We start from the raw sequence: 13,245 nt of genomic DNA, 5'->3' as shown, positions 1-13,245 counted from the left end.
CCTACAGAAACTGTTGGGGATTGGGGGGCTGTGGGTGCTTTGTTGTTGACAGCGGCTGACACACAAGGCCCCCAAGAGCCCCCTTCTCCCCCCTCTCTGTCTCCCCCGGCTCCACCGAGGCCGACGCATCAGCCCACGGCCTCTGGTGATTCAGTCGTCAGCCTTAGAGCTTGGCCTCTAAAAGCCTCACCTGGCCCATCCACGCGGTGGTTCACGAGCAGCCGCTGATAGGTCATGGAATATGTAACCTGGCGGTCCCGCCGGTCCGATGCGACTAGGCGATGGCAAGTTGGTTGCTTTTTTATACATAGTGTTCGAGTATACAGGTGCTTTAGCTTCGCTTCACATCTGTACCGAGCAACAACTCGCGTCTGCGTTTTGGCGCGACTGTCTCAGACTGCAAATTCGGGCTGCTTGAAGCTTCGCCCAACTTATCGCTCCCTGCGATACGCCATTTAAGGTGGCAGTCGTTCTTCCTTAGGGCCAAGCGGCCTTGCGGTAGCTGTCCTGCACGGAAATGCCGCCGCGGCAGCCAGCCGCGCGAGGACCGGTCGTCTCCGCGCGGCAACATCGCGATGATGCCATGGACCAGGGGGACGACTTGGAAGCGAGGTAATTTTGTCCTGCTCGCTCTGAGCGCGCGGCATGGGTGTTTTATGTGTCCGCTCGGCTGGTGTAGAGCTTATGCATTCGGGCCGCACGCGCTCTGAACTGTACCATAATTCCTTCCTTGACTCTGGCATCGCAGTCCGGTGCGCGGCAGCCCCCAGCAGCAAGAGCAAGCAGAGGAGGCGGGCGTGGAGCGTGGGGCCGGCGTGCCCGACAAGCCCGCGCGCCAGCCCCGTAAGAAGGACCCCAAGCTGGACCTGGACCTGCTCGAGGTACGGTGGCCCAGAAGGGGCATGACAACGTCTTCCGTTTCGCATATTGATTGAAGCTGGGAACAGTGCAAGGCCTGGTTACCGTTATAATACTGCGAATACAGCCAATCCACATTTACACAGGCCAACGGCGGCTTCAACGACGTGTGGCACACCATAGCGCCCGCATTCAAGGCTTCCTTCCAGGGGGAGGGCCACGAGGTGGGTGCCGCAGCGGGAAGGCGGCGGCTGACACAACGTCAGGGTGCAGCGCAGGCCGGTAGGGGCTACGCTGGCCTTTTGAGGAGCTGGCAGGGTGAGCGCAACCAGCTTACCGTTCTGTGCTTCGCGCTGGTGTGCCGGCACATCTCAGGCGGTGACATCTCCTGCACCCCCACCCTCGCCGCGCCCCTCCCGCCTCCAGGTTGCCGACTTGCGGCGGCTGCTGGAGCTGTACCAGCGCTGGCAGATGCGCTTCTACCCGCACTGCGACTTTGACACCTTCGTAACCAAGCTGGAGAAGTCGGGGCGTAGCAGGGCTATCAAGGTGAGGGTGGGGGCGGGAGGCGGGGTGTGGGAGAGGGGTTGTGGAACGGGGGATAGGGGCGGGGGAGGGCAGTGGAGAGTGCGGCTGGCCGACGATCTGGTTGCCCGTTATGTGCCGGTCCTTGTCTTGCTTGCAACCACAGGCCCGCCACCCGCCCTGCCTCAGTTACGACCTGCACATACAACTAACGACTGCCCCTTCTCCCCGTCCCCGAACAACGGACGACTCCCACGCCCGCAGTCCAAAATGCACAGCATGCGTCAGAACCTACTGGGACTCATCTTCCCGGACGAGGAGCCCGCCGCTGCCACCGCAGGAGCCCCTGCAGACCTGCAGCCGGCGGCTGGCGCCAATACCAACGCAGCCGCCGCCACCGCGTTCCAGGCAAGCCACGCGTCGGCTATGTGCGGTCTGCACGGCGCATGCAACTCGAGCCGAGCTGCAAGTGATGGCACTCGGCAGCATAGCGCGTGTGCACGGCCGCGCGGGCTTTAACATCACCCATTGCCTGCTTCCAAACTGACCCTCCATGCTCGCGTGCGCACTGCATCCAGACGCCTGCGCCCGGTGCCGCACCCCGCGCTGCTGGCGCCCCAGCCACTGGCGCGGCTGGTGCTGCGGCTGCTGGCGGTGACGACCTGGACGATGAGCTGGTGGCCATGCAGCGGGAGGCGGAGTGGGTGAGCAGTGCGGAGGAGATGGGGGGGGGCACGACCGTTGTCTCGAGCAGAAAGCCATGGTAGCCTTGGAGCCACGCCACACGCCACGCGACAGGATGCCTGATAGCACTGCCTGCACGTATGCTGTGATTCTTGCTCACAAGCGCAATGTGCCCTACACACGGCCGCGCAGGAGGCGGCCCTGGCGGCCATGGATGCGCTGGAGGCCACGAAGGCGGCTGGCGGCACGACCCAGCCCGCCGCGGCGGCTGCGGCACCGGCCGCTGCGGACGTGGACGTGGACATGGACGAACTCATGGCCCTGGCGGAGGAGCAGCACCACCAGCACCAGCAGCAGGCGGCGGCGGCGGTGGCGGCGGCGCGGCCGGAGGAGGACGCGCTGGATGCGGAGTTGTATGCGCTGGCCATGGAGCACGAGGCGGCGGCGCCGGGGCCGCAGCAGCAACAGCAGCAGCAGCAGCTAGCGGAGGGCCCGCAGGTGGGTGCTGCTGGGGTAGAAGTGGCTGCGTGCTGGGGCATGGGTGCAGCATGTTCGGCGGCTCTTGGGGATGCAAGCAGCGGATATTCACGCAAATAAACGGCTTGCAAGATGACTTACGCCTACGTGCTATTCCCTCCCGCTGTCGTTTTTGCAGGGCGCGGCGACGACGGCGGCTGGCGTGTCTGCAGCTGCGGATGCAGAAGCGGAGGCCGAGGCCGACCTGGACGCGGAGCTGATGGCGCTGGCGCAGATGGACGTGGCGCCGCCGGCTGGTGCCGCCGCAGCGGTGGAGCTGCAGGCCGCCGGAGGCGCCGACGCCGAAGGCGGCGCGGCAGCTATGGAGGTGGACGCGGCGGCGGGTGCGGCGGCGGCGGGCGCCAGTCAGGAGGATGCGGAGCTGGATGCCGAGCTGCTTGCCCTGGCCAATGCCGAGTTCTCGCTACCCGCGGCCGCAGCCGTGACGATGACGGTGACCGCGTCCGTAGTGTGCGCGTCAAATGCGCCGGAGGCGAGCGTGGTGGTGGGAGGCAGCGCGGCGGCGGCAGGCGGCCTGGAGGGCAGCGAGGCCGCGAGTGGCGTTGCCGACTGCGCGGGTGGCAGCCAGGTGCTGGGCACGGCCGGGGGTTCTGTGGCGCAGCCTGGCCTGGGTCTGGCGGGTGACAGCCAGTTGGAGCAGGAGGGCGAGGGCAGCGGCAGCCAGGCGGCGGGTGTGGTGCTGGGCATTCTGATGACGCAGACGCAGCAAGATATTTAAGCGTTTGCAGGCAGACCAGTAGCGGCGTGTGCGCCTGCCCAGCCCTGCGGGCTAACCTTTTGTATCTCCATGCGTTTAGCTTGTGTGCCGATGGTGCAAGGATGTGTAAGTGGAGGCTGCGCCACTGCGCAGAGGATTGTTTCACTAGCTTGCTGAGGGTGTAGGCGCTACTTGCCAAACGTGCCGTGCGGCATCACAGGGAGGGAGCACGAGTGTGACTGGGAGGGGGGCTGGACCTGGAGCTGTATCTTGCTGTGGTGCCTGCTCAGTCCAGGGCGTGTGGGCCTGCATGAGGCCATGAGCCCTCTTCGTCGCCGGGGGGCAATGCCGCTCCGTGTGAGAACGTACAGTGCAGGAAATTCGTTTACATTGCTCGGGTCCGCAATTGCGTGTTCATCATACATGTCAGCGCACCAGATGTCTGCACGAGCTGATAGTAACTGGTCGGTGCACGAGGAGGTGCACGTCTCCACAATCCTGGGTTCGCAAGCCCGCATCGTATTCAATTCACACCCAGCCGGCCAGCCAGGCCCTGCACGTACATTCATATGTCGCTGCGTTGCATCCACCTGGCCCCTACCATTGCTGAAACGGTATCATGTTCATTCGTGTACAGCGACCACGTGACACCATCGCCCCAGCCCCTTGCCTGTGGTCTGCCCTGCCTACCCACTACTCCCCGGTCACGCTTGGACCCGTTGCACTCGGCGCACCCTTTGGCCACTGACCAACGTTTGCCCTTCCATTCGCCTGGTATGCGCATTCGCACCTCACCACAGTCGAGCCGGTGCCAAACTGCCCGCCCGCTTCACTCCACTCGGGGCGTCATCTTACCCAAGCCACCGCACCCACGCCGCCCGCGCTGCAGATGCCGCGCAAACTCTGCCCATCAGAACCTCAACCGCTTTCATATACCATACACACTTGAGTATGTTTTGTACATACCCACACATAAACTCAGCACTCCGACGCCACTGCCATCCTCTTGCACTCTCACGCACCAAGCCCCACTCAGCACTCATCCTCGTTGAGCAGCATGTTGGGTATCCCCTTGGTGACGGGGAACTTGCGCCCGGTCTCCGGGCACACCAGCGAGCCCTCCTCCAGAAACACCTAGGACAGGGGGGGGCGTGAATGGCCACAGGATGATGTGGCAGTGCGACGGAGTCAGGGCTGCAGGGTACGTGCACCCACAGGACAGGACATCCTTAACGTAGGGGTTGCAGCTTCTCGCCAAGCCATGCCCTTCAACCAGGCGCCCCTAACATCCCCATTACACATACACGCCCGCTGCCCACGCCCCTTCAGCACGTTGCCCATCGCCACATGTGCACCGCGCACACGCATGCTCCAGGCGCCCGCCGCCCTTCCCGTACTGCTCCGCGGCATCCACGCGCTCCCGCCCGCGCACATGCACCCACCTCTAGCAGCGCGTGGTGGAAGCGCTTCAGAAAGCCCTCGTCCTCAAGCATGGACTCAGCAGCCTCCTCGGGAAGCCCCTCCCGGCACCCCAGCTGCGGTGTGCGGCGGGGGGAGTGGGAGTGTTGAGATTGGCTGTGTCAAGTGCGGCACTAACGCGGGCGGTTACAGCACGCTCCTTGCGCAAACTGCGTGCGCAACCTTGGCTCGAATATATTGTTACAAGATTAGTTGCAGTCTCGCTTGACTGCAGGTGCTGTTGCCCTCACCGATTGTGCGCCTTGAAGGAAGGCGGGCCAGTTGATGCGCGGGAAGATGTGTTTCAGGAAGTCTGCACGTGTAGGACGAAGCTATGGTATGTCAGCAACTCCGCAGGACCTGGATGCAACCACTCCGATCAATCAAACACAATACTAACAGAAGGACCTTAGCAGCGAATCTCCCGAGGGCGTGGTATTTGCACGCGACCCCGGCGACCGGTGGTGCTAGCACACGAAGCGGTGCATAGCTCCCGCACGGCGCCGCCGAAGCTGGCAGGCTCTTTCACCCGCCGCCCTGCTCCCCCTTCCCCCGCAACGCTATTCATGTTGCACGAGCGAAACCACGGTTAGCAGCGCGAACGAGCAGCTTGCCTGGGTCGAAGTCCGCCTCATGCTCCGAAACTTTGACGACCTCAATTAGGAAGGGGTATCCATTTCTAACGTTCTTGATATGGCAAGAAAGCATGTTGTGTGTAAGGAGCTTCATTCTCCCGGCAACGCAAAACCGGCAGTGTGGCGGTTGTGTGCAAAGGGCCTGCTTTGGGCTGATGTAACGTGGAATAAGATACGCTTTGCGTGTGAGGTACCTGATTATTAGGCAGGGCCGCGAGGGCCTGCTAAAATTAGCTGCATGGATGGCAACCTGCATGGGCGGCGACTCCGCGCCTGTGTTTGTCTGCGCGGAGACCGCTGCTGCCTCCCTCTTTCACCCTTCGTCCGTTAGGAAAAAGGGCGCAGCCATGGTGCGTAAGAATTACTGGGCAAGGGGGAAGCTTCGTGCGACCATTCACTGAACAACGTCTTCGCGTACGCAGGGTATCGACCTCAAGGCGGGTGGCCGCAGCAAGAAGGTGCACCGCACCGCCCCTAAGAGCCAGAATGTGTACCTGGCCCTGCTGGTCAAGGTAAGCGAACCGCAGCCGGCGAGACTGGTAAATGGGAACGGGCCGCCCTGAGCCGTCGCCGCTCCTGCTCGCAGCTCTACCGCTTCCTGGTGAGGCGGACGGAGAGCAAGTTCAACAAGGTCATCCTCAAGCGCCTGTTCATGTCCAAGACGAACAGGCCGCCCCTGTCCCTCTCCAAGCTCGCGGCGTTCATGAAGGGCAAGGTGCGCTGCTGGGCCGTCTAACTTACATATTGTTAACTAGATAATTAATGGAGCTTATCGGCGGGGTCGGGGGCAGGCGAAAGGGGGGGTCGCAGTGGCGGCCAGTGCTGAAGACGATGTTTCTCGCGGTGCAGGAGTCCAAGGTGGCCGTGATCGTGGCCACCGTCACCGACGACGTGCGTCTGTTCGAGGTGCCCAAGCTCCGCGTGTGCGCTCTGCGCTTCACGGAGACCGCCCGCGCCCGCATCACCAAGGTAGGGTTGCGACCAAATAACAACGTGCCTGCCTGGTAGCCATATTTCAGCTCTGCAGAAAGCGACAAGCAATGGGGACGGCGAGCAGCCTGTCTGGGCGGCCTAGGCGAGGCGGCAGGCGGCGGCCGCAGACGGGCCTGGCCAAAGCCTTGCCACTGGCGAAAACAGCAGGAGCAGTCTGGAAATGGCACTGGACAGCCCCAGAGCGCGTGTCTGGACGCGGACTTGGTTTAGTGTCGGGGGCCATCGTCTGTCGTCGCTGCGAATCGCATACAAGCGAATCGCGGACAGCCAGGCGAGCCGTGGGGAACCGATGAATATCATCGACAGCGTCGGGGACATGCATCAGCGGCCGGAATCCGGGCGGGGTTGAGAGTCGGGGTAGGCTCTGGCGCTGCTGGCGTGAGCCAGGCGATAGCAACCAGCAGCAGCGAGTCGCGGAGCGGAGCGGCCTGAGCACACGGCAGAGAAGAGGCGAGCTCTGGCGCGGCGGCTGGAGGGGTGGGGGAGTCGCTGGCGCTGGTGCCGGGAAATCCAGTGACCGGCGCCTGCCGGCATCCGCAGGCACTTGTGCAGCCTAAATCACAGCGGCGCTCGGGGTACAATTGCAGCAACGAACGGAAGCCATACTGTTGGCGTAGCACCTGCGGCAGGCACGGACGGACCGTGCGGGCTGCGTTGCACGACCCGCATGTGCAGTGTCAAGGCCGCTGTGTGTTGCCGTAGCGGTGCGCTGTGGGCCTGCTGGGCAGACCGTGCGGCACAGCCGGCTGGCCGTGCGCGGGGAGTGCGCGATGGTGCTGCAGCAGCGGCTTTCTGGGGCTGCTTTGCAGCGGCGCTGGCGATTCCCAGCAGCAGTGGGCGGAGCTGCCAGCAGTCATCGCCGATCGCGTCCTCCTGCCATGCGGCGGATCCGTCAGTGGAACGTTCAGCACAGCAACGGTGCAACAACGAACAGCGCGCACCAGGAGGCGCGGCAGCCGATACCATCCCTGACGCAGAGGCTGCCTCGGACCTCGGATCTTAAACAAGCTTTCATTGCCTGTGCTATTGAGAATGCTCAAGCTCTGCGTTGCATGCTTGCTGACGTTTCGGTTCCCCACGTCTCCTGAATGCTTCCGCCCCTACGCAGGCCGGCGGTGAGTGCCTGACCTTCGATCAGCTGGCTCTGCAGCGCCCCACCGGCAAGGACTGCGTCCTGCTGCGCGGCCCCAAGAGCCAGCGCGAGGCCTGCAAGCACTTCGGCCCCGCGCCTGGTGAGCAAGGGGTGCAAGGGGACGTTCGGAGTAGACGGGCGGGGCCGGACAGGCCAATCCGAGAGGGCAGGAGCGGACGGAAGGCGTGGGGGCGCATGCGGGAGTGGATTAGCGACAGAGCATTACTGGAGGCGGAGGACACCAGGATAGGGGTTAGACGCGCTGGTTGCAAAATGGACACCAGGATAGGGGTTAGAAGCGCTGGTTGGGACAGTTCCGGTGCCGATAAGGGCCATCGCCGGGGGCGGTGGAACGCGCCTGGGCGGCTGCGCGGTGGGAGCGAGGGGTTGCACGCCTCCACCGGCCCTATCTTGGAGCTGGAGGAAGATGCACGAGCCGGCCTAAGAGCTGGCGGGGCATTCCGGAAGCGGCGGCAGCAGTCATTTGGGATCGCGGCGGCGCGGCGGAGTGGGCAGCTGGGCGATTGGGCCGCAGCCGTGGCAGCCGACCTCTGCGCCGCAGCCCGCCATGGCTGCGGCGGGTGGTGGCCAGCCGAGGTGCAGTCGTTGACCACGACGTATGGCAGGCTGAAGCCCAAAGCCAGACGCGGCGGCGCGGAACTGGGCGGTCAGCAGGGCGGGGCGAAGAATCTCATGCAGCGCGCGCTGCAGCGCGCGCCAACCCAGCATCGACAGATGCCGCGGCCTTGCAGCCGCGACGCCGGAGGCACACATCGCAGCAGCCCTTACCTAGTTCCTTCCTGCTACAACTGCTGACGACTCTCCTTCCGCTTTCCTTCCCTCCCCGCCGCCCCGAAGGTGTGCCCGGCTCCACCACCAAGCCGTACGTGCGCGCCAAGGGCCGCAAGTTCGAGAAGGCCCGTGGCCGCCGGAAGAGCCGCGGCTTCAAGGTGTAAGCCTGTCAAGCAGCTGCTTCAAGTGCTGGGGTGTCTGCTGTGGCAGGAAGAAGTGCGACGTCCAGAGCGCAACCTCTGGCGATGGTGTAACGGGAGTCTGTCGCGAACCTCCACGCCGCTTCCGGCGGCGTGCGCGCCGCTTGCGTCTTGGCTGGGGTTGGTTGGGCGACGGGATGCAAGCCACATCGCAGCGCAGCCTGGTTTGTACGGCAGGACGCATATCCTAAGCCGACCAGTTGATTGGGCGGTGCTGGGTGTGTGATGGGACAGTGGTAAGGCAAGTTGGTAAAGTCCCCTAGGGTGCAGCTGATTCCCAGAACCCAACAAATGGCATACAATTGGCAGCGGCAGGGCAGGGCTGGGCGGTGCTGGGTATACGTCAGCGGCAGCCGAAAGCACATGAGCAGAGCAACGTGCAGCGACATAGCGGAACCTGTGTCCAGCCGGGCTTTTGGGGTGAGCTTCAACGTACCAGCCGCTCGCACGGGATGGACGACAGCCGGATGGCCCATGTTCCCAAAATACTTCGCGTAGGGAGGCGGGGGTTACGCCAGGCGCACTGGTGGCGCCAGGCACTGACTAAGCCAGCAAAGCACGCAGCCTTCCGGCATGGGAGCGGCCATGTCCCATGTGCACTACGCAGCAGAGTTTACAGGCATCATCAGTATTCGGCGAGGAAACCCCATCCACGCGTGTCTTAATATTTGAGGTGCGTAACGGCCAAAACCAACAACCGCATTTCCAGCGGCGGGCGCCATTCTTGCGCTGAGCCAACACAATATATGTACCACGCATGTGCTTGGGGGTCCATCGAAGATAGTAAGACCAGCAATCAGGGTTGAGCGCAAGCGCCTCGGCAGGTTGATTCACAACCACCCCCCGCTCGGGCGCCTGCGTGCGTACACGCGCAACGCGCGGACGCTCCCTCATGGACAAATCCTTCTGGTTCAGTGCACTGGTCAGGCATGCATGCATAGCGTCACTTGTCATCGGACGTCAGCACGTCAGCAGCTCGGGCACACAAACGCACCGGCCTTCAGCACGGCACACACACGCGAACCACCGGGCGCTAGGTCAAGCCAGTTCGGACATTCACCCGCAATCGGCCAAGCGCCCTCGGCACGAAGGGTCGTTGCCACTTCGGCCTTCGCGCCGGCCTGTCAGCCCCTGCACGGCCTCCGAACCAGTCGTAGGTCCACACAAACAAACGGTCATATGGCATTTCCAGATCAAACAAGTATGCGTTCCCGCACGCCGCCTGTACAATGTCCCCCAAATCAATGTCAGCTTACTCAGCCGCGCGTCTCATCACCAGCCACCAACCCCGTAAAGCAGGCAGCTCACCACCTCCTATCACCACCTGCACACCATGCCTGCAGTCCCGCCGCAGTGCTTTGAGCTCACCACCAGTCGCCATTGGGCAGAATCGGGAATCAGCCACAGCTCCTGCAGGGCATGAATCACTCGTGTACCCAGAAATTAACCCCCCCCCCACACACACACTCTTCCACATGCTTCGGAACTTATTACGACCCCGCCAACGCCCACTCTCCCGACGAGCCCCCATGCCAATGCAACCATCGCACGCAAAGAGCAGTGCACACAAACCCCGGCTCCGGCGTTCGCCGCACTGACCACCACACGAGGTTTGGTGGTAATGCCTTGTGCCGGGCAACCACCAGTTTACTCCACAGCCGGAGCAAGTCGTCGACGGCACCCATACATAACGCGTTGCCAAAACATGTTCCACCCGCCTTCTCCAGCCTGCCAATGCGCGACTGGGCCATGCCCAATCCGCTCGTCGGCAGCGCTGCAGCACTAATGCCGGTCAGGACCTTGCTTTCGAATGCCACCGCGTTCTCCTCGTGCAGTCGCGTGCGGCGTACGTGGTTGGCCCGGCGGCCCCCAGCGGCGCCTCTGCCCGCCTCACATGGTGTCCCGGTACACGAGCACGCCGCCGCGGCAGGCGCGGATGAGTCCCAGCACGTGGCCCGGCACACCCTTGGTCCCGGCCGGCACCTGCAGCCCCACCAGGTGCACCGGCTCCTCCTCCACCGCCGCCGCCACCGCCTTCTCCAGCGGCCCGTCCAGTTGCATGCGGTAGGCGGAGTGGAAGCGGTGGCCTGGGCGGCAAGGGGAAGAAGGAGGGGAAGCAGCCATTGCGGGCAACTTATTGCAGTTGCTTAAACAGACTGAGACGCGCACATGGCGGGGTGCGCGGGACTACGGCAGCAAGGTGCCGCCAAACCCGGGGTGCGTAGCAACCCTCAGCACAGCCAACCGTAAATCTGACCGCACTCGCTGCCGCCGCATCCTCTCCTCTCTCCCCAGTCTCAACCCACCCCATTCCACAGCAACTGTGTAAACACTCAGCAGCACACACTCACTGGACGCAATGTCTGCGAAGTTCTCCAGCAGTCGCCGCTGCGTTTGCTGCTGCTGCGTGGTCATCTGGCGGGTGGGGTGGTGCGCCGCCAGCACCAGCTTGTCGCCGCGCATGGGCTCCATGCAGTTGGCGCACAGGAACACAAGCGTGGGCCGCGCCGTGGACTCCACCACCGCCATGGTGCGCAGCGCCGTGCCTGTGCACGTATGTGTGTGTGTGTGGGGGGGGGGGGGGCGTGTGAGGTGGGGGCCAGGGCGGGGAGACTCCAGCGTTCAAATTAAGGTTGGCAGTTGCATTGAAGCGCGCTGGAGCTATGAGCGGGTTGACTGAATGCGGCAGGCATGGCGACGGAAAGGCTGCGTCTCAAGATTGAGTATGCAGTAGAGAGCGCGAGGCAGCAGGTAGCCGCACCCACATCGCCACCGCACATGCACACGCGGTCGCCGGCAGCCAGCCGCCCACTCACGTCGCTGCGTGAGCACCAGGTGCCTGGAGTTGGAGGTGACGACGGCCAGGGGCAGCGTGAGGCGCTTGAGCACCGACAGCGTGACGCTGCCCATGACGGAGGCGGTGTTGAGGTTGGTCATGGTGAGGGCGGCCGAGGCCATCACCACCAGGTTGGGCGCCAGCTTGGAGGCGGCGCCCTCCTGCGGGGGGGGGGGTGGAGGGTGGGGGTTGCAAGGATTGGTACAGAGAAGTGTAGCGAAGTAGACAGCAGGTGTGATGTTGCGCGTACCGATGACCGACGGCGTGGGCGGGGGATTCCAGGCATGACTAGTTTGGGGCGGGGCGGAATGGTGGCAAGATGGTAACGGGGCAGGACACGCGTTGGGGATGTGTGGAGTCGGTCAGCGGCATGTTGTCAGCAGAGGCTGGGTGTGCTACAGATCTATAAGCCACCCGTCATTGGGCTGCTGCGCCCGCCACCACGCAACGTCACGCCTAACCTCACCCCAACGCAACCTGCCCATCTACCTCCCCCGCCACCTCCCAACCTCCACCTCCCCGCCTCCTCCTCCGGCACCCACCATGACCTCCAGTAGCCCGTTGATGCCCTTGACCAGCACCTCCACGTGCGTCTCGATCATGGCGTTGGACAGCTGCTTGAGGAAGCGCAGCACCAGCTGCTGCCCCGCCGCCAGCTGCAGGCTGCTGTGCACCACCGTCACCAGGTGGACCACGTCGCGGCCCGGCCTGTGCGGACGTGACGGCGGCGGCGGGCGGGCGGTGGGGCGGCCCAGTATGTTGTGTTGTGTCGTGTTGTGTTGTGGTGTGTTGTGTTGTGTCGTGTGCGATGTGCACACCGCGCACAGGGTGCTGCCCTTTGGTCTTACCTACACGCCCTGGGGCTCCGGACTCTATCCTTTGTAAAGCACATACGATACACACACACGCGTATCCGCCTCCTCGGGTCCTCACCTGGCCATGAGCAGCACCAGGTTGACCGCCAGCTGCGTCACGTCGTTGGCGGCCACGTACACCAGGATGCGCTGGCCGGGCTTGGCGGTGTTGCTGCACATGAGCTGAGGGCTGGCCACCACCGAGGCGCCGCCCTCGCCGCCCGGGCCCGCGGCCAGGTTGGCGGCCACGATGTCGCGGAAGGCGGCGGAGCGGTCCTGGGCCAGCAGCAGCGGAATCAGGTCGTCCACCTCCTGCAGGCAGAAGGGCGAGGAGGGTGTGGGAGTTTAGGGTGCATGACGGGAAGGGAAGGGAAGAGTGTGTGTGCTTGTGCAAGCGGGGCCGTCCTGAGGGAGGCGTCCCTTGCTGCATACAATTGCATCAGTGGTGCACTCCGGTTTCGACAACAGGCAGGCGCACACAGCTGGATGTGCCGCACGCACGCACGCACGCACGCACGCACGCACATTGGGGCAGGTAAGGATTGCGGGGCTGGTGCGGTTCTGAACCGCCACGCAGCCCAGCCGGGGGTCGGCGGTGATGTCAGCGGCGTCCAGGCTCAGCCGCGCCACGTCGCCGTTCATGGTGAGCTTGGGCCGGAAGATGCCCAGCGAGTTCAGCATCTCTGCGGCGTGGCGGCAGTTGGCAGGTTTCAGTGGATATGGCGGCTTGCGCAATCGGTGTTAGCGGAGAAGACATGGCCTATGACTGCAACCGCAAGCCCACGTACAGACCTGGCCATGCCCGCGCACCACCGCCACCACACCCACGCGCAGGGTAATGCATGACCATGCGCGGCACACCCGCCGCCGCCCTCAAGCCCGCCGCCAGAGCCGCGCCCCCCCCCCCCCCCAGCGCGCCACTCACGGTGCAGTGTGGGCACGTGCAGCAGGTAGCGCTGCAGCCCCACCCAGCCGTCGTGCCCGCAGCGCTTGCGCACCCCCGCCAACGCCTCCACCATCACCGGGCTGCTCAGCTCCGCAGCC

General features: G+C 64.1%; 4 protein-coding genes across 4 annotated transcripts in view; 2 read left to right on the top strand and 2 right to left on the bottom strand.

The window, feature by feature from the left end:
- Positions 1–116: 116 nt before the first annotated feature.
- On the top strand, positions 117–3,642 carry CHLRE_12g512500v5 (uncharacterized protein). The gene is made up of 8 exons (XM_043068256.1): positions 117–612; positions 749–881; positions 1,005–1,082; positions 1,285–1,407; positions 1,648–1,791; positions 1,962–2,087; positions 2,260–2,565; positions 2,723–3,642. The coding sequence occupies exons 1-8, from the start codon at positions 518–520 to the stop codon at positions 3,320–3,322; spliced, it is 1,605 nt and encodes a 534-aa protein (XP_042918111.1). The 5' UTR covers positions 117–517; the 3' UTR covers positions 3,323–3,642.
- A 32-nt stretch (positions 3,643–3,674) lies between these two features.
- CHLRE_12g512550v5 (uncharacterized protein) lies at positions 3,675–5,596 on the bottom strand. The gene is made up of 4 exons (XM_043068257.1): positions 5,374–5,596; positions 5,011–5,072; positions 4,744–4,836; positions 3,675–4,435 (listed from the first exon to the last, which is right to left on the bottom strand). The coding sequence occupies exons 1-4, from the start codon at positions 5,486–5,488 to the stop codon at positions 4,334–4,336; spliced, it is 372 nt and encodes a 123-aa protein (XP_042918110.1). The 5' UTR covers positions 5,489–5,596; the 3' UTR covers positions 3,675–4,333.
- A 110-nt stretch (positions 5,597–5,706) lies between these two features.
- Positions 5,707–9,072, top strand: CHLRE_12g512600v5 (ribosomal protein L18). The gene is made up of 6 exons (XM_001690833.2): positions 5,707–5,744; positions 5,817–5,906; positions 5,981–6,109; positions 6,244–6,363; positions 7,496–7,619; positions 8,378–9,072. The coding sequence occupies exons 1-6, from the start codon at positions 5,742–5,744 to the stop codon at positions 8,473–8,475; spliced, it is 564 nt and encodes a 187-aa protein (XP_001690885.1). The 5' UTR covers positions 5,707–5,741; the 3' UTR covers positions 8,476–9,072.
- Positions 9,073–9,112: 40 nt separating this feature from the next.
- CHLRE_12g512650v5 (uncharacterized protein) overlaps positions 9,113–13,245 on the bottom strand; it is a 12,284-nt gene continuing 8,151 nt past the window's right edge. Inside the window, exons 17-23 of the mRNA XM_043068258.1 lie at positions 13,127–13,245; positions 12,727–12,884; positions 12,281–12,513; positions 11,890–12,055; positions 11,328–11,508; positions 10,863–11,057; positions 9,113–10,598 (exon numbers count right to left, since the gene is read on the bottom strand). The exon at positions 13,127–13,245 is cut by the window's right edge and continues 491 nt beyond it. Of these exons, the coding sequence (XP_042918109.1) occupies positions 10,402–10,598; positions 10,863–11,057; positions 11,328–11,508; positions 11,890–12,055; positions 12,281–12,513; positions 12,727–12,884; positions 13,127–13,245 (1,249 nt within the window). The 3' untranslated portion in view covers positions 9,113–10,401. The remainder of the gene's footprint in view (positions 10,599–10,862; positions 11,058–11,327; positions 11,509–11,889; positions 12,056–12,280; positions 12,514–12,726; positions 12,885–13,126) is intronic.

This window comes from Chlamydomonas reinhardtii, chromosome 12 (assembly GCF_000002595.2).
Source record: "Chlamydomonas reinhardtii strain CC-503 cw92 mt+ chromosome 12, whole genome shotgun sequence".
In the NCBI taxonomy this organism is placed as follows: Eukaryota; Viridiplantae; Chlorophyta; class Chlorophyceae; order Chlamydomonadales; family Chlamydomonadaceae; genus Chlamydomonas; species Chlamydomonas reinhardtii.
Note: the sequence above shows the minus strand (reverse complement) of the source record. Positions and strands in the feature narration are given on the sequence as shown.